The sequence below is a fragment of the Salmo trutta genome, chromosome 9, assembly GCF_901001165.1.
Source record: "Salmo trutta chromosome 9, fSalTru1.1, whole genome shotgun sequence".
Classification (NCBI taxonomy): Eukaryota; Metazoa; Chordata; class Actinopteri; order Salmoniformes; family Salmonidae; genus Salmo; species Salmo trutta.
In genome coordinates, this window is record NC_042965.1 from 44,528,840 (window position 1) to 44,548,953 (window position 20,114).

The 20,114-nt window shown below is 40.9% G+C and overlaps 1 protein-coding gene across 1 annotated transcript in view; it reads left to right on the forward strand.

Moving 5' to 3' along the window:
* arl15a (ADP-ribosylation factor-like 15a) overlaps positions 1-20,114 on the forward strand; it is a 231,960-nt gene that overhangs the window by 103,330 nt on the left and 108,516 nt on the right. Inside the window, exon 4 of the mRNA XM_029763835.1 lies at positions 9,685-9,893. Within this exon, the coding sequence (XP_029619695.1) occupies positions 9,685-9,893 (209 nt within the window). The remainder of the gene's footprint in view (positions 1-9,684; positions 9,894-20,114) is intronic.

Below are 20,114 nucleotides of genomic sequence, written 5' to 3' on the forward strand. Positions count from 1 at the left end.
TCCCACCCTGTTCCCACCCTATTCCCACTCTATTCCCACCCTATTACCACCCTGTACCCACTCTATTCCCACTCTATTCCCACTCTATTCCCACTCTATTCCCACTCTATTCCCACCCTATTCCCACCCTATTCCCACCCTATTCCCACTCTATTCCCACTCTATTCCCACCCTATTCCCACCCTATTCCCACTCTATTCCCACTCTATTCCCACTCTATTCCCACCCTATTCCCACCCTATTCCCACTCTATTCCAACTCTGTTCCCACCATATTCCCGTAGCGCTCCGAGACTATTGGGCGACGGAGAGGATGGCTGCCGTCTTATTCGTCTTAACTTCAATGGGCTACGTGGGACGCTAGCGTCCCACCCGCGGTACACATCATCAACAGCCAGTGAAATATCAGGGCGCGAAATACAAAACAGCAAAAATCTCAGAATTTCATTTTCTCAAATAATCAACTATTTTACACCATTTTAAAGATTAACTTCTGGTTAATCTAACCACATTGTCCAATTTCAAAAAGGCTTTACGGCGAAAGCATAAAATTAGATTATGTTAGGACATAAACTTCACAAGAAAAACCACACAGCCATTTTCCAAGCAAGGACATGCATCACAAAAACCAACAATACAGCTAAAATATTCACTAACCTTTGATAATCTTCATCAGATGGCACTCATAGGACTTCATGTTACACAATACATGTATGTTTTGCTCGATAAAGTTCATATTTATATCCAAAAACCCCATTTTACATTGGCGTGTGATGTTCAGAAAATGTATTCCCACCAAAACCTCCGGTGAATGAGCACATCAATTTACAAAAATACTCATCATAAACATTGATAAAATTTACAACAGTTATTGAAATAATTATAGATATACTTCTCCTTAATGCAACCGCTGTGTCAGATTTTAAAATAGCTTTACGGAGAAAGCACATTTTTCAATATTCTGAGTACATAGCTCAGCCATCAAAGCAAGCTATACAGATACCCGCCAAGTTCTGGGGTCAACTAAACTCAGAATTAGTATTATAAATATTTTCTTACCTTTGCTGATCTTCATCAGAATGCACTTCCAGGACTCCTACTTCCACAAGAAATGTTTTTTTTCCCGCAATACTCCATATTGATGTCCAAATACCTCCGTTTTGTTCGTGCGTTCAGATCACAATCCAATGGCATAACGCGCGAGCGTAAATCCAGACACGAAAAGTCAAATAGTTCCATTACCGTTCGTAGAAACATGTCAAAAGTTGTTTACAATCAATCCTTAGGGTCTTTTTAACATAAAACGTCGATAATATTCCAACCGGACAATAGCGTATTCATTACAGAGGAAAAAGAAGGAGCGGCGCGCCAAATATGCCCGCGCAGTAAACAACTCACTGGTCCTGGGCAGTCCACTCATTGACTGAGCTCCTATTTTCTGCCCAGTAACAGGAGAAGGATAAAACACGTTTCTAAAGGTTGTTGACAGCCAATGGAAGCCTTAGGAAGTGCAACGTGACCCCACAGACACTGTAGTTTTGATAGGGATTCAAAAGAAGAACTACAATTCTCAGATTTCCCACTTCCTGGTTGGATTTTTCTCAGGTTTTTGTCTGCCATATGAGTTCTGTTATACTCACAGACATCATTCAAACAGTTTTAGAAACTTCAGAGTGTTGTCTATCCACATATACTAATCATATGCAAATATTTGACTCTGGGCCCGAGTATTAGGCAGTTTAATCTGGGCACGCTTTTCATCCGAAAATGAAAATACTGCCCCCTATTCCTTAAAAAGTTAACCAACTGTGTTATTTTGTTAGTTTTTTCGCATTGTCTGTTACTTAGCTTGTGCATAATGTTGCTGCGACCATCATTTATGACCGAAAAGAGCTTCTGGACATCAGAACAGCGATTACTCACCTTGAATTGGACTAAGAATTTTTCTTTATTGAGTCGGGCGAGAGGGATTTTCTCCAGACACCCAAACATCCCCGTCATTCGCAGGAGAAAGAGAGAGAGATTTTGCAGAAGGAGATCGGGGTGCCTTGCGACAAGTGGCTAATCTGCCTTTGCCATCTGTATTGTTAGCCAATGTACAATCACTGGAAAATAAATGGGACGAACTAAAAGCACGTATATCCTACCAACGGGACATTAAAACCTGTAATATCTTATGTTTCACCGAGTCGTGGATGAACGACGACATGAATAACATACAGCTGGCGGATTATACACTATCGGCAGGATAGAACAGCAGCCTCTGGTAAGACAAGGGGTGGCGGTCTATGTATATTTGAAACAACAGCTGGTGCGCGATATCTAAGGAAGTCTTGAGGTTTTGAACGTCTGAGGTAGAGTATCTCATGATAAGCTGTAGACCACACTATCTACCTAGAGAGTTTATCTGTATTTTTCGTAGCTGTCTACATACCACCACAGACTGATGCTCTCACTAAGACCGCACTCAATAAGCTGTATTCCGCCATAAGCAAACAGGAAAACGTTCATCCAGAGGCAGCGCTCCTTGGGACTTTAATGCAGGGAAACTTAAATCAGTTTTACTTAATTTCTATCAGCATGTTAAATGTGCAACCAGAGGGAAAAAAGACAAAGCTCTCTCTCACCCTCCATTTTGCAAATATGACCATAATTCTATCCTCCTGATTCCTGCTTGAAAGCAAAAATTAAAACAGGAGGCACCAGTGACTCAATAAATAAGTAGTCAGATAAAGCAGATGCTAAACTACAGGACTGTTCTGCTAGCACAGAGTGGAATCTTTTCTGGAATTCTTCCGATGGCATTGAGGAGTTTACCACATCAGTCACTGGCTTCATCAATAAGTGCATCGAGGACGTCGTCCCCACAGTGACTGTACGTACATACCCCAACAAGAAGCCATGGATTACAGGCAACATCTGCACTGAGCTAAAGGGTAGATCTGCCGCTTTCAAGGAGCGGGACTCTAACCCGGAAGCTTATAAGAAATCCCGCTATGCCCTCCGATGACCCATCAAATAGGCAAAGCATCAATACAGGACTAAGATCGAATTGTACTACACCGGCTCAGATGCTCAACGGATGTGGCAGGGCTTGCAAACCATTACAGACTACAAAGGGAAGCACGGTCGAGAGCTGTCCAGTGACGCGAGCCTACCAGACGAGCTAAATAACTTCTATGCTCGCTTCGAGGCAAGTAACACTGAAACATGCTTGAGAGCATCAGCTGTTCCAGACGACTGTGTGATCGTGCTCTCCGCAGCCGATGTGAGTAAGACCTTTAAACAGGTCAACATTCATAAGGCTGCAGGGCCAGACAGATTATCAGGACGTGTACTCCGAGCATGCACTAACCAACTGGCAAGTGTCTTCACTGACATTTACAACCTCTCCCTGTCTGAGTCTGTAATGCCAACATGTTTCAATCAGACCACCATAGTCCCTGTGCCCAAGGTGCCCAAGGTAACCTGCCTAAATGACTACCGACAAATCAATAAAGACGGACACACAATGTAACTTCTTGTCAAGAGCACAGTGGATGTTATTTAAAACCTTCAATGTTGCTGAAACAGTGCTGTGGCCAGACCTTAAACCTGATTGCATTCCATTTAAGATGCTGTTTTCTTGGAGGTAGGCCTTCAGCTGCCTACTAACTAAGGACTCCAGTACCTTAGACAGTACAGACAATTTTGATATGGGTCAATAGTTGTCAAGTAGCGACGGATTTCCACCTTTCAGGAGAGGAAGTACAAAAGCAGATTTCCATAACTTGAGGATTTCCTTAACATCAAGTGCGAGGTTAAAAATACATGTTAAGGGGGAGCATTGATGTCTGCAGCTAGGTGTAGGAAGCGGGGGTCTAGTTCATCAAGGCCAGGGGATTTTTTTCTATCAATTTCTTTCAGGGCTTTACTATAAGGGCACAAGGCGAGATCCATACACAGGAGGCAGATGGTCACACGGAACCCAAACCGGCTGTGCGCGCGCCATCGTGCATACATTTATTTTGTCTCCCCACACCAAATGTGATCACGACAAAATATCAAAACAAACTGTGAACCAATTACATTAATTTGGGGACATGTCGAAAAGCATTAAACCTTTATGGCAATTTAGCTAGCTAGCTTGCACTTGCTAGCTAATTTGTCGTATTTAGTTAGCCTGCTGTTGCTAGCTAATTTGTCCTGGGATATAAACATTGAGTTGTTATTTTACCTGAAATACACAAGGTCCTCTACTCTGACAATTAATCCACACATAAAACGGTCAACCCGAATCTTGTTTCTAGTCATCTCTCCTCCTTCTAGGCTTTTTCTTCTCTTGACTTTATATTGCGATTGGCAACTTTCATAAAATAGGTGCATTACCGCCACCGACCTCGTTCGTCTTTCAGTCACCCACGTGGGTATAACCAATGAGGCGATGGCACGTGGATACCTGCTTCTATAAATCAATGAGGAGATGGGAGAGGCAGGACTTGCAGCCCGATCTGCATCAGAAATAGAACTGACTTCTATTTTAGCCCTTGGCAACGCAGACGCTCGTTGGCGCGCGGAGCAGTGTGGGTGCAATAATTGAATAATATAGATTTCAACATTTATTTTGCAACGGTGTAGTAGCCTGTTAGAGTCCAAGATGTTTATTAAAAATCCAAAAGGGGTAGGCAAGAGAATGGTCGTGGACAGGCAAAAGGTCAAAACCAGTTCAGAGTTCCAGAGGTACAGAATGGCAGGCAGGCTCGAGGTCAGGGCAGGTAGAATGGTCAGGCAGGCGGGAATGGAGTCCAGAAAAACAGGCAAAGGTCAAAACCGGGAGGACTAGTAGAAGAGAATAGAAAAGCAGGAGCATGAGAAAAACCACACTGGTTGACTTGCACATACAAGACGAACTGGCACAGAGAGACAGGAAACACAGGGATAAATACACCAGGGAAAATAAGCGACTCATGGAGGGGGTGGAGACAATCACGAGGACAAGTGAAAACAGATCAGGGTGTGACATTTACGCACTTCTGAAACAGAGAAGGATGAAAAGGAGAACCTGGTGAAGGGGTGTCAGGTAAATTCATAGAAATTCATGCTCAATTATACCTTTGACCTTTTCAAATAATCTACCTGTATCTAAAAAATGCTGATTCAAGGCTTTCAGAATGGAGGTTACAATCTGTGTGTCGACCAACAATTGTTTAGAAATGTAGAAATACTGTTAAATTGTCTGAAGTAGATTTCAGGTAGTGGTCTGCTTTCATTTTACGGATCATAGCCACACCCATATTTTCAAAGACGTTTAAAAGCCATCCAATCATCTGCCGAACCAGACCCTCTTGCTTTCGTTCCCTTGTGATTTTAGGAAGTTCCTTTGTCACGGCTGTCTGAAGAATGTGACCAAAGTGCAGCGTGTGTATCTTTCCACATTTTATTTTCACTGTGAAACTATGCAAGATAAAACAAATAAACAAAAGAACAACATGCACTAACTCAAAAACAATCTCCCACAAAACCAGGTGGGAAAAACAACTACTTAAGTATGATCTCCAATTAGAGACAACAATGACCAGCTGCCTCTAATTGGAGATCATCCCAAAAAACAACAACATAGAAATACAAAAAACTAGAACATAACAACATAGAAAATCTAAACTAGAAAAAAAAAACCTGTCACGCCCTGACCTACTCTACCATAGAAAATAACAGCTTTCTATGGTCAGGACGTGACATCCTTAGTAAACCAAGGGTTCTCTCTGCCCTTAATCCAGAATTTTTTAAAAGGGGCATGCCTGTTGCATACATCCTGGAATGCATTGTGGAAGTAAGAAAAGGCTAGTTCAACATCGGGGATTAATTCCATTCTATTCCATTCAATGCTAGATACATCATGTTAAAAACCTTGAATATAAAACCGCTTCCAGTTTCTTTTCGTAATGACACGTGGAGATTTCTTAGGAATTGTATAATCCTTCACACAGGCAATAGCACAGTGATCACTTACGTCACTTGCAAAAATACCAGAAGCATTAAACGCATTAAAACGATGAGGAGTATTGGTTAAGATCAAATCAATCAAAGAGGATTTCAGAGGATATTTTATATTCAACCTCGTTACACTGTTGACAATCTGAGTGAGATTATAGGTTTGCATAGAATTTTGAGTTGATCAGAGCTAGCCGTTAACCAGTCCTGATTCAGATCACCCATCAGGACAAACTCAGAGTTGACATTCTGTGATAACAATTCGAAAATACAATCCAGAGAGCCAACAGTTTTTATTTATTTATTTTTATTTCACCTTTATTAAACCAGGTAGGCTAGTTGAGAACAAGTTCTCATTTGCAACTGCGACCTGGCCAAGATAAAGCATAGCAATTAGACACATACAACAACACGGAGTTACACATGGAGTAAAACAAACATACAGTCAATAAATACAGTAGAACAAAAGAAAACAAGAGTGCAAATGAGGTAAGTTAAAACTTCTTATGGCTAGAGGGCGCTATTTTCACGTCCGGATGAAAAGTGTGCCCAAAGTATACTGCCTGCTACTCAGGCCCAGAAGCTAGGCTATGCATATAATTGGTGGATTTGGATAGAAAACACTCTAAGGTTTATAACACTGTTTGAATGATGTCTGTGAGTATAACAGAACTTATTTGGCAGGCGAAACCCCGAGGACAAACCATCCAGGATTTCTTTTTTTTTAGGTCACTCTCTTTTCAATGGGTTTCATTGAGAATCCATAATTCTAAGGCAGTTGCTTGCAGTTCCTATCGCTTCCACTGGTTGTCAACAATCTTTAGAAATTGGTTGATGTTTTTGTGTAATGAAGAAGTAGCCCTGTTCAGAATGAAGCTTGAGGGAAGTGTACTGTTTGATAGAGGCGCGTGACCTGAAAAGCACTCTCCACTTTGTTTTCCTCCGGTATTGAACACAATTTAACCCGTCTTAAATTTTATCGATTATTTACGTTAAAAAATACCTAAAGTTGTATTAGGAAAGTTGTTTGAAATGTTTGGACAAAGATTACAGGTAACTTGAGATATTTTGTAGTCATGTTGCGCGAGTTGGAACCGGTGTTTTTCTGGATCAAACGCGCCAAATAAATGGACATTTTGGATATAGAACGAGGGAATTAATCGAACAAAAGGACCATTTGTGATGTTTATGGGACATATTGGAGTGCGAACAGACGAAGCTCGTCAAAGGTAAGGCATGAGTTATATCGTTATTTCTGAGTTTTGTGTCGCGCCTGGCGGGATGAAATACGATTGTCTGTGTTGGGGTGCTGTCCTCACATAATAGCATTGTTTGCTTTCGCCGTAAAGCCTTTTAGAAATCCCACACTGTGGCTAGATTCACAAGAAGTTCAGCTTTGATTTGGTGTATTACACTTGTGAATGTATGAAAGTTAAATATTTTTTATAGAATTTGGCGCTCTGCCATTTTATTTATTTTTATTTATTTCACCTTTATTTAACCAGGTAGGCAAGTTGAGAACAAGTTCTCATTTACAATTGCGACCTGGCTAAGATAAAGCAAAGCGGTTCGACAACATACAAAAACACAGAGTTACACATGGAGTAAAACAACATACAATCAATGATACAGTAGAAAAAAATAAGACTATATACAATGTGAGCAAATGATGTGAGATAAGGGAGGTAAAGGCAAAAAAGGCCATGGTGGCAAAGTAAATAAAGTATAGCAAGTAAAACACTGGAATGGTAGATTTGTAATTTGAAGAAAGTTCAAAGTTAAATTATAAATAATATGGTGCAAAGGAGCAAAATAAATAAAATAAATAAATACAGTAGGGAAGAGGTAGTAGTTTGGGCTAAATTATAGATGGGCTATGTACAGGTGCAGTGATCTGGGAGCTGCTCTGATAGCTGGTGCTTAAAGCTAGTGAGGGAGATAAGTGTTTCCAGTTTCAGAGATTTTTGTAGTTCGTTCCAGTCATTGGCAGCAGAGAACTGGAAGGAGAGACGACCAAAGGAGGAGTTGGCTTTAGGGGTGACCAGAGAGATATACCTGCTGCAGCGCGTGCTACAGGTGGGTGCTGCTATGGTGACCAGTGAGCTGAGATAAGGGGGGACTTTACCTAGCAGGGTCTTGTAGATGACCTGGAGCCAATGTGTTTGGCGACGATTATGAAGTGAAGGCCAGCCAACGAGAGCGTACAGGTCGCAGTGGTGGGTAGTATATGGGGCTTTGGTGACAAAACGGATGGCACTGTGATAGACTGCATCCAGCTTGTTGAGTAGGGTATTGGAGGCTATTTTGTAAATGACATCGCCGAAGTCGAGGATTGGTAGGATGGTCAGTTTTACGAGGGTATGTTTGGCAGCATGAGTGAAGGATGCTTTGTTGCGAAATAGGAAGCGAATTCTAGATTTAACTTTGGATTGGAGATGATTGATGTGAGTCTGGAAGGAGAGTTTACAGTCTAATCAGACACCTAGGTATTTGTAGTTGTCCACAAATTCTAAGTTAGAACCGTCCAGAGAAGTGATGCTGGACAGGCGGGCAGGTGCAGGCAGCGATCGGTTGAAGAGCATGCATTTAGTTTCACTTTTATTTAGGAGCAGTTGGAGACCACGGAAGGAGAGTTGTATGGCATTGAAGCTCGTCTGGAGGTTTGTTAACACAGTGTCCAAAGAAGGGCCAGAAGTATACAGAATGGTGTCGTCTGCGTAGAGGTGGATCAGAGATTCACCAGCAGCAAGAGCGACATCATTGATGTACACAGAGAAAAGAGTTGGCCCAAGAATTGAACCCTGTGGTACCCCCATAGAGACTGCCAGAGGTCCGGACAACAGGCCCTCCGATTTGACACACTGAACTCTATCTGAGAAGTAGTTGGTGAACCATGTGACAAAGCAAAAACAGATTTTTAGAAATTTTTTGCAAATTTATTCAAAACAAAAAACAGAAATACCTTAATTACATACAGTTGAAGTCGGAAGTTTACATACGCCAAATACATTTAAACAGAGATTTGATTCAGAGAATCCCCAGCAGTAGCAGATGGAGATCTATAACAACAAGATACAACGATATTTAAAAATGAGTCAAGGGTTAGGTTCAAAGACAGATATTCTTAGGTTTAGTAGAAGTCAGAACAACCACCAAGAACTTGTCTTTTACATATACAGCAACATCATCACCCTTACATTTCCGATCTGTACGAAAAACATTGTTACCATTTATGCCAATATTTTTGTTTTTTTGGGCCAAGTTTCAGAAAGCATAAATACGTCAGGGTCGGCAGTTTTTATTTATATATTCACAAAATCAAGTTTTGGCAGAAGACTTCTTACATTCATATGCAAAAACTTCAGGCCACTCTGACTACTTAATATATATGCTATATATTACAGTATATAGTATACTTTTTATAGATGATGCATTATATAGTATATATTACAGTATGTGTAATACTGTTAATTTATTATTCTGTATATATAGTATATATTACGGTATATTTTAAACTGTTAATTTATTACGCTGTATTGTACAGTATATACAGGGTATATTGTAGGATACTTTGTCTGTAACTCAATCGGTCTTACTGCAGTGGTTTTTAACAATAGCATTTTTTTTTTTTTACCAAGAGTTGTTGAATATCTTTTCATATTCAGTTTAGAAGAGATGATGACAGCTTTTTTTTCCTCTTCTCGTCTTCCTCCAGGAGCGGAGAACATTAAGAAGTACTGGTCTCGGTACTACCAGGGTTCTCAGGGTGTGGTGTTCGTATTGGACAGCGCTTCTTCAGACGAGGAGTTGGAGTCGGCCCGTAACGAGCTCCACTCTGCCCTGCAGCACCCACAGCTCTGCACCCTACCCTTCCTTATACTGGCCAACCACCAGGACAAACCTGCTGCACGCACACCCAACCAGGTAGAAGATTGGACTATTTGTCCAATGTACACAAACATTTACATTTACATTTACATTTAAGTCATTTAGCAGACGCTCTTATCCAGAGCGACTTACAAATTGGTGCATTCACCTTATGATATCCAGTGGAACAACCACTTTACAATAGTGCATCTAAATCTTTAGGGGGGGGGGGGTAGAAGGATTACTTTATCCTATCCTAGGTATTCCTTAAAGAGGTGGGGATTCAGGTGTCTCCGGAAGGTGGTGATTGACTCATCCAATGGAAGTGTGGATCATGATTTAACCCTTACACACACACAGAGGTTGTAGAGGTTGGAGCAGAGGGCAGCTAGACCATGGCACCCCCTGGAGCAGTTTTAGGGATTCAGTGCCTTGCTCAAGGACACAACAGCAGGATTTGATACCAGCTAATCAGATCTGGGCAGAAACTAGTTGTTTTCTGGTAGTTTATTTGAAAATACCAACTTTTAGTTGTCAAATATAGTTTATATAGATTTAAAAATGAAAACGCAACTCGTTTCTTTGATATTCAAATACAGGTCTCAGAAAAACAAATAATATTTGAAAAGCGTTTTGAATACCACTCAGAAAAAACAAAATATTTTAATGTATTTGAATATATGCAAGTTATTTAAAAAAGAAAAAAAAAACTAGTTGAATTAGTCTAAATGTCATTAGCACATGGTTGGTCTCTTAGATATGAATATTAACATAGCGTATAGCCTAGAATGAAATACATGAGGATATGGAATCACCGTGACACAAGAGCAGACCACTTACACAAATCACTTACACATATTTTCAGAATGAGTGTGAGAGTACTATTGAAACACTTGACATTACGTTCTTGTGCATGTGTTTTTAACTTAGCGATTGTTACAATAGCGACATTTGTTGTTACATAGGACTTTTGGAAATGTCTTTTATAATTACATAATAATGGAGTTATTATATGGAATAAGAAACAGTCCTCTGCTGTACAGTAGTTACAAAAAACTCTCAGCCAGGGTTCTCATGCAATATACCAAAGTATTATGTAACAACGTGCTAGTAAAATGTTGCTTCAAAAAGTAATTACAGTTTCATTACACATTTACAAGAACATTACACAAGAACAGTTTAACGTGAAGTGTTATTGAGAATGCTAACAGTAACAAAGTATGGCTAGTAAGTGTCGAAAGGAAACTGAATATCTGTAACGGGCGTCGTAAGGATTAGACCAAGGTGCAGCGGGAACATGTATACTCAATGTTCTTTGTTAAATCAAAAGAAGGAAAAACAAACAAATCACGTATACAAAAACAACAAACGACACAAAACAGGAAACAACTACCCAAAAATCCCATAGAAAAAACACCCCTCTTAAATAAGACCTTCAATTAGAAGCAACGAGGAGCAGCTGCTTCCAATTGAAGGTCAACCCCATTAACTAAACATAGACATAGAAAGACTAGAACTAACATAGAAATAAACTAACAAGAACATAGCCCAACAAACCCCGAAACACATAAAACAAACACTCCCTGCCACGTCCTGACCAAACTACAATAACAAATAACCCCTTTACTGGTCAGACGTGACAATATCCCCAAAACTGCCTAGGATGAAAATCATATTAGTTGGTATTTGGAGTAAACTGACCCTTTAAAAGATGGTATAGTGTCTCCGTCTGATGAACAAACAGGTTCAACGTTGTTTTTGCTAAGCATCCAATTTGCTGTTTGAAAAATGTTTGCAAATGTCTTTGCAGTATTTTCTGGTATCATAAAATGAATTGCAGCTTTCAACCTTGTTGAAGGAGTCATACAGTAGTTGAACATCACAATATTGCACTACATAGCCAAATTTCCAACATCTCATTCCAAAATCATGGGTATTAACATGGAGTTGGTCCCCCCCTTTGCTGCTGTAACAGCCTTCACTCTTCTGGGAAGGCTTTCCATTAGATGTTGGAACATTGCTGCAGGTACTTGCTTCCATTCAGCCACAAGAGTATTAGTGAGGTCGGGCACTGAAGTTGGACCGATTAGGCCTGGCTCGCAGTCACAGACAGTGACACATGGACAGGCAGTGACACATTCAATTCCACATTGCACGCTCTTGCCTGCATCTAGCTGATCTAGGGTGTAATCATTAGTCCAACAGTTGCAAATGAGAGTTTCTATTGGACAAATTCAGGTATGATTATTCCAGTTTTGTTCCTTTTGCTTCCATTTAAGAAACATTTTTCCACAATATCAGCGTAATGAATACATCCCTAATTAAGCGTAAACACAGTTCACTTTCATAGCAGCCACGTTGTTTTCCTTCTTGTATCTATGTGTTTTCCTCCTCTCACCTTTTCCCTTCAATAATACTTATTGACCTGCATGTGTATGTACAGTTGAAGTTGGAAGTTTACATACACTTAGGTTGGAGTCATTGAAACTCGTTTTTCAACCACTCCACAAATGTCTTGTAAACAAACTATAATTTTGGCAAGTCGGTTAGGACATCTACTTTGTGCATGACACAAGTAATTTTTCCAACAATTGTTTAGAGACAGATTATTTCACTTATAATTGACTGTATCACAATTCCAGTGGGTCAGAAGTTTACATACACTAAGTTGACTGTGCCTTTAAACAGCTTGGAAAATTGCAGAAAATGATGTCATGACTTTAGAAGCTTAAAAGCTTCTGATAGGCTAATTGACATCATTTGAGTCAATTGGAGGTGTACCTGTGGATGTCTTTCAAGGACTACCTTCAAAAAATTCTAGACCTCCACAAGTCTGGTTCATCCTTGGGAGCAATTTCCAAACGCCTGATGGTACCACGTTCATCTGTACAAACAATAGTACTCAAGTATAAACACCATGGGACCACGCATCCGTCATACCGCTCAGGAAGGAGACACGTTCTGTATCCTAGAGATGAACGTACTTTGGTGCGAAAAGTGCAAATCAATCAGCAAGGAAGAAGCCACTGCTACAAAACCGCAAAAAAAGCCAAACTACGGTTTGCAACTGCACATGGGGACAAAGATTGTACTTTTTGGAGAAATGTCCTCCGGTCTGATGATACAAAAATTGAACTGTTTGACCATAATGATCATCGTTATGTTTGGAGGAAAAAAGGTGGAGGCTTGGAAGCTGAAGAACACCATCCCAAACGTGAAGCACGGGGGTGGCAGCATCATCTTGTGGGTGTGCTTTGCTGCTGGAGGGACTGGTGCACTTCACAAAATAGATGGCATCATGAGGATGGAAAATGATGTGGATATATTGAAGCAAAATCTCAAGACATCAGTCAGGATGTGTCACGACCGTCATTTAAATAACTGGACCAAGGTGCAGCGTGAGTAGAGCTCCACATTTTATTTTTCGTGAAACTTAAAAAAAACAACAAAGATATAACAATCATGCAAAAACGTAGCGCACAAAGGCACTCACACAAAACAATATCCCACATCGCAGGTGGGAAAAGGAACACACTAAGTATGATCCCCAATTAGAGGTAACGATTATCAGCTGCCTCTAATTGGGAACCATACACATACACCAACATAGAAATAAACTCACTAGAAATCCCCCTTGTCACGCCCTGACCTAAAACACCAAAGAGAACCCCGAGGGCTCTCTATGGTCAGGGCGTGACAGGAAGTTAAAGCTTGGTCACAAATTGGTTTTCCAAATGGACAATGACCCCAAGCATACTTCTAAAGTTGTGGCAAAATGGCTTAAGGACAACAAAGTCAAGGTATTGGAGTGGCCATCACAAAGCCTTGACCACAATCCCATCGAAAATTTGTGGGCAGAACTGAAAAAGCGTGTACGAGCAAGGAGGCCTACAAACCTGACTCAGTTACAGCAGCTCTGTCATGAGGAATGGGCCAGAATTCACCCAACTTATTGTGGGAAGGTTGTTGAGGGCTACCCGAAACGTTTGACCCAAGATAAACAATTTAAAGGCAATGCTACCAAATACTAATTGAGTGTATGTAAACTTCTGACCCACTGGGAATGTGATGAAAGAAATAAAAGCTGAAATAAATCATTCTCTCTACTATTATTCTGACATTTCACATTCTTAAAATAAAATGGTGATCCTAACTGACCTAAGACAGGTAATTTTTACTAGGATTAAATGTCAGGAATTGTGAAAAACTGAGTTTAAATGTATTTGACAAAGGTGTATGTAAACTTCCGACTTCAACTGTAGCTAATAGAACTAACGGTTAGTAAACCCGCTACAATCATGCAGTAACATTACAGTGTACAGTCTTTAAGCAGTTTAGCAGTCATACCGGCGTGCCCCAATGGCAATACATTTGTAAAACCAAAAGCTTGTAAAGAACAAGAAGGCCCGCACACTGTTGACGCTTCCAATTCATTCAGAATATCTCTACCACACCTGGTGCCTCTAGAGAGTTTAAAACAGCAGGTCTCGGACAAGGTAGCACGTCCGGTGAACAGGTCAGGGTTCCATGCAGAACAGTTGAAACTGGGGCAGCAGCACGACCAGGTGGACTGGGGACAGCAAGGAGTCATCAGGCCAGGTAGTCCTGAGGCATGGTCCTCCGAGAGAAAAAGAGAGAAAAAGAGAGAGAAAATTAGAGAGAGCAAACTTAAATTCACACAGGTCACAGGATAAGACAGGAGAAATACTCCAGATATAACAGACTGACCCTAGCCCCCCGACACAAACTATTGTAGCATAAATACTGGAGGCTGAGACAGGAGGGGTCGGGAGACACGGTGGCCCCGTCCAACGATACCCCCGGACAGGGCCAAACAGGCCGGATATAACCCTATCACACCTGATTCAACCTGTCAACTATCACATCTGATTCAACCTGTCAACTATCACCTGATTCAACCTGTCAACTATCACCTGATTCAACCTGTCAACTATGACCTGATTCAACCTGTCAACTATCACCTGATTCAGCCTGTCAACTATCACCTGATTCAACCTGTCAACTATGACCTGATTCAACCTGTCAACTATCACCTGATTCAACCTGTCAACTATCACCTGATTCAACCTGTCAACTATCACCTGATTCAACCTGTCAACTATCACCTGATTCAACCTGTCAACTATCACACCTGATTCAACCTGTCAACTATCACCTGATTCAACCTGTCAACTATCACCTGATTCAACCTGTCAACTATCACACCTGATTCAACCTGTCAACTATCACCTGATTCAACCTGTCAACTATCACCTGATTCAACCTGTCAACTATCACCACATTCAACCTGTCAACTATCACCTGATTCAACCTGTCAACTATCACCTGATTCAACCTGTCAACTATCACCTGATTCAACCTGTCAACTATCACCTGATTCAACCTGTCAACTATCACACCTGATTCAACCTGTCAACTATCACACCTGATTCAACCTGTCAACTATCACACCTGATTCAACCTGTCAACTATCACCTGATTCAACCAGTCAACTATCACCTGATTCAACCTGTCAACTATCACACCTGATTCAACCTGTCAACTATCACCTGATTCAACCTGTCAACTATCACCTGATTCAACCTGTCAACTATCACACCTGATTCAACCTGTCAACTATCACCTGATTCAACCTGTCAACTATCACCTGATTCAACCTGTCAACTATCACCTGATTCAACCAGTCAACCTTCTCACCTGATTCAACCTGTCAACTATCACACCTGATTCAACCTGTCAACTATCACCGGATTCAACCTGTCAACTATCACTTGATTCAACCTGTCAACTATCACACCTGATTCAACCTGTCAACTATCACCTGATTCAACCAGTCAACTATCACCTGATTCAACCTGTCAACTATCACCTGATTCAACCTGTCAACTATCACCTGATTCAACCTGTCAACTATCACACCTGATTCAACCTGTCAACTATCACCTGATTCAACCTGTCAACTATTACCTGATTCAACCTGTCAACTATCACACCTGATTCAACCTGTCAACTATCACCTGATTCAACCTGTCAACTATGACCTGATTCAACCTGTCAACTATCACACCTGATTCAACCTGTCAACTATCACCTGATTCAACCTGTCAACTATCACCTGATTCAACCTGTCAACTATCACCTGATTCAACCTGTCAACTATCACCTGATTCAACCTGTCAACTATCAGCTGATTCAACCTGTCAACTATGACCTGATTCAACCTGTCAACTATGACCTGATTCAACCTGTCATCTATCACCTGATTCAACCTGTCAACTATCACATGATTCAACCTGTCAACTATCACCTGATTCAACCTGTCAACTATCACCTGATTCAACCTGTCAACTATCACCTGATTCAACCTGTCAACTATCACACCTGATTCAACCTGTCAACTATCACCTGATTCAACCTGTCAACTATCACCTGATTCAACCTGTCAACTATCACACCTGATTCAACCTGTCAACTATCTCACCTGATTCAACCTGTCAACTATCACACCTGATTCAACCTGTCACCTATCACCTGATTCAACCTGTCAACTATCACCTGATTCAACCTGTCAACTATCACACCTGATTCAACCTGTCAACTATCACCTGATTCAACCTGTCAACTATCACACCTGATTCAACCTGTCAACTATCACCTGATTCAACCTGTCAACTATGACCTGATTCAACCTGTCAACTATCACCTGATTCAACCTGTCAACTATCACCTCATTCAACCTGTCAACTATCACCTGATTCAACCTGTCAACTATCACCTGATTCAACCTGTCAACTATGACCTGATTCAACCTGTCAACTATCACCTGATTCAACCTGTCAACTATCACACCTGATTCAACCTGTCAACTATCACCTGATTCAACCTGTCAACTATTACCTGATTCAACCTGTCAACTATCACCTGTTTCAACCAGTCAACTATTACCTGATTCAACCAGTCAACTATCACCTGATTCAACCAGTCAACTATCACCTGATTCAACCAGTCAACTATCACCTGATTCAACCTGTCAACTATCACCTGATTCAACCTGTCAACTATCACCTGATTCAACCTGTCAACTATCACACCTGATTCAACCAGTCAACTATCACCTGATTCAACCAGTCAACTATCACCTGATTCAACCTGTCAACTATTACCTGATTCAACCTGTCAACTATCACCTGATTCAACCAGTCAAATCACACCTGATTCAACCAGTCAACTATCACCTGATTCAACCAGTCAACTATCACCTGATTCAACCTGTCAACTATCACCTGATTCAACCTGTCAACTATTACCTGATTCAACCAGTCAACTATCACCTGATTCAACCAGTCAACTATCACCTGATTCAACCTGTCAACTATTACCTGATTCAACCTGTCAACTATCACCTGATTCAACCTGTCAACTATGACCTGATTCAACCTGTCAACTATCACCTGATTCAACCTGTCAACTATCACCTCATTCAACCTGTCAACTATCACCTGATTCAACCTGTCAACTATCACCTGATTCAACCTGTCAACTATGACCTGATTCAACCTGTCAACTATCACCTGATTCAACCTGTCAACTATCACACCTGATTCAACCTGTCAACTATCACCTGATTCAACCTGTCAACTATTACCTGATTCAACCTGTCAACTATCACCTGTTTCAACCAGTCAACTATTACCTGATTCAACCAGTCAACTATCACCTGATTCAACCAGTCAACTATCACCTGATTCAACCAGTCAACTATCACCTGATTCAACCTGTCAACTATCACCTGATTCAACCTGTCAACTATCACCTGATTCAACCTGTCAACTATCACACCTGATTCAACCAGTCAACTATCACCTGATTCAACCAGTCAACTATCACCTGATTCAACCTGTCAACTATTACCTGATTCAACCTGTCAACTATCACCTGATTCAACCAGTCAAATCACACCTGATTCAACCAGTCAACTATCACCTGATTCAACCAGTCAACTATCACCTGATTCAACCTGTCAACTATCACCTGATTCAACCTGTCAACTATTACCTGATTCAACCAGTCAACTATCACCTGATTCAACCAGTCAACTATCACCTGATTCAACCTGTCAACTATTACCTGATTCAACCTGTCAACTATCACCTGATTCAACCAGTCAACTATCACCTGATTCAACCAGTCAACTATCACCTGATTCAACCTGTCAACTATCACCTGATTCAACCTGTCAACTATGACCTGATTCAACCTGTCAACTATCACCTGATTCAACCTGTCAACTATCACACCTGATTCAACCTGTCAACTATCACACCTGATTCAACCTGTCAACTATCACACCTGATTCAACCTGTCAACTATCACCTGATTCAACCAGTCAACTATCACCTGATTCAACCTGTCAACTATCACACCTGATTCAACCTGTCAACTATCACCTGATTCAACCTGTCAACTATCACCTGATTCAACCTGTCAACTATCACACCTGATTCAACCTGTCAACTATCACCTGATTCAACCTGTCAACTATCACCTGATTCAACCTGTCAACTATCACCTGATTCAACCAGTCAACCTTCTCACCTGATTCAACCTGTCAACTATCACACCTGATTCAACCTGTCAACTATCACCGGATTCAACCTGTCAACTATCACTTGATTCAACCTGTCAACTATCACACCTGATTCAACCTGTCAACTATCACCTGATTCAACCAGTCAACTATCACCTGATTCAACCTGTCAACTATCACCTGATTCAACCTGTCAACTATCACCTGATTCAACCTGTCAACTATCACACCTGATTCAACCTGTCAACTATCACCTGATTCAACCTGTCAACTATTACCTGATTCAACCTGTCAACTATCACACCTGATTCAACCTGTCAACTATCACCTGATTCAACCTGTCAACTATGACCTGATTCAACCTGTCAACTATCACACCTGATTCAACCTGTCAACTATCACCTGATTCAACCTGTCAACTATCACCTGATTCAACCTGTCAACTATCACCTGATTCAACCTGTCAACTATCACCTGATTCAACCTGTCAACTATCACCTGATTAAACCTGTCAACTATCAGCTGATTCAACCTGTCAACTATGACCTGATTCAACCTGTCAACTATGACCTGATTCAACCTGTCATCTATCACCTGATTCAACCTGTCAACTATCACATGATTCAACCTGTCAACTATCACCTGATTCAACCTGTCAACTATCACCTGATTCAACCTGTCAACTATCACCTGATTCAACCTGTCAACTATCACACCTGATTCAACCTGTCAACTATCACCTGATTCAACCTGTCAACTATCACCTGATTCAACCTGTCAACTATCACACCTGATTCAACCTGTCAACTATCTCACCTGATTCAACCTGTCAACTATCACACCTGATTCAACCTGTCAACTATCACCTGATTCAACCTGTCAACTATCACCTGATTCAACCTGTCAACTATCACACCTGATTCAACCTGTCAACTATCACCTGATTCAACCTGTCAACTATCACACCTGATTCAACCTGTCAACTATCACCTGATTCAACCTGTCAACTATGACCTGATTCAACCTGTCAACTATCACACCTGATTCAACCTGTCAACTATCACCTGATTCAACCTGTCAACTATCACCTGATTCAACCAGTCAACTATCACCTGATTCAACCTGTAAACTATGACCTGATTCAACCTGTCAACTATCACCTGATTCAACCTGTCAACTATCACCTGATTCAACCTGTCAACTATCACCTGATTCAACCTGTCAACTATTACCTGATTCAACCTGTCAACTATCACCTGATTCAACCAGTCAACTATTACCTGATTCAACCAGTCAACTATCACCTGATTCAACCAGTCAACTATCACCTGATTCAACCAGTCAACTATCACCTGATTCAACCTGTCAACTATCACCTGATTCAACCTGTCAACTATCACCTGATTCAACCTGTCAACTATCACACCTGATTCAACCAGTCAACTATCACCTGATTCAACCAGTCAACTATCACCTGATTCAACCTGTCAACTATTACCTGATTCAACCTGTCAACTATCACCTGATTCAACCAGTCAAATCACACCTGATTCAACCAGTCAACTATCACCTGATTCAACCAGTCAACTATCACCTGATTCAACCAGTCAACTATCACCTGATTCAACCTGTCAACTATTACCTGATTCAACCTGTCAACTATCACCTGA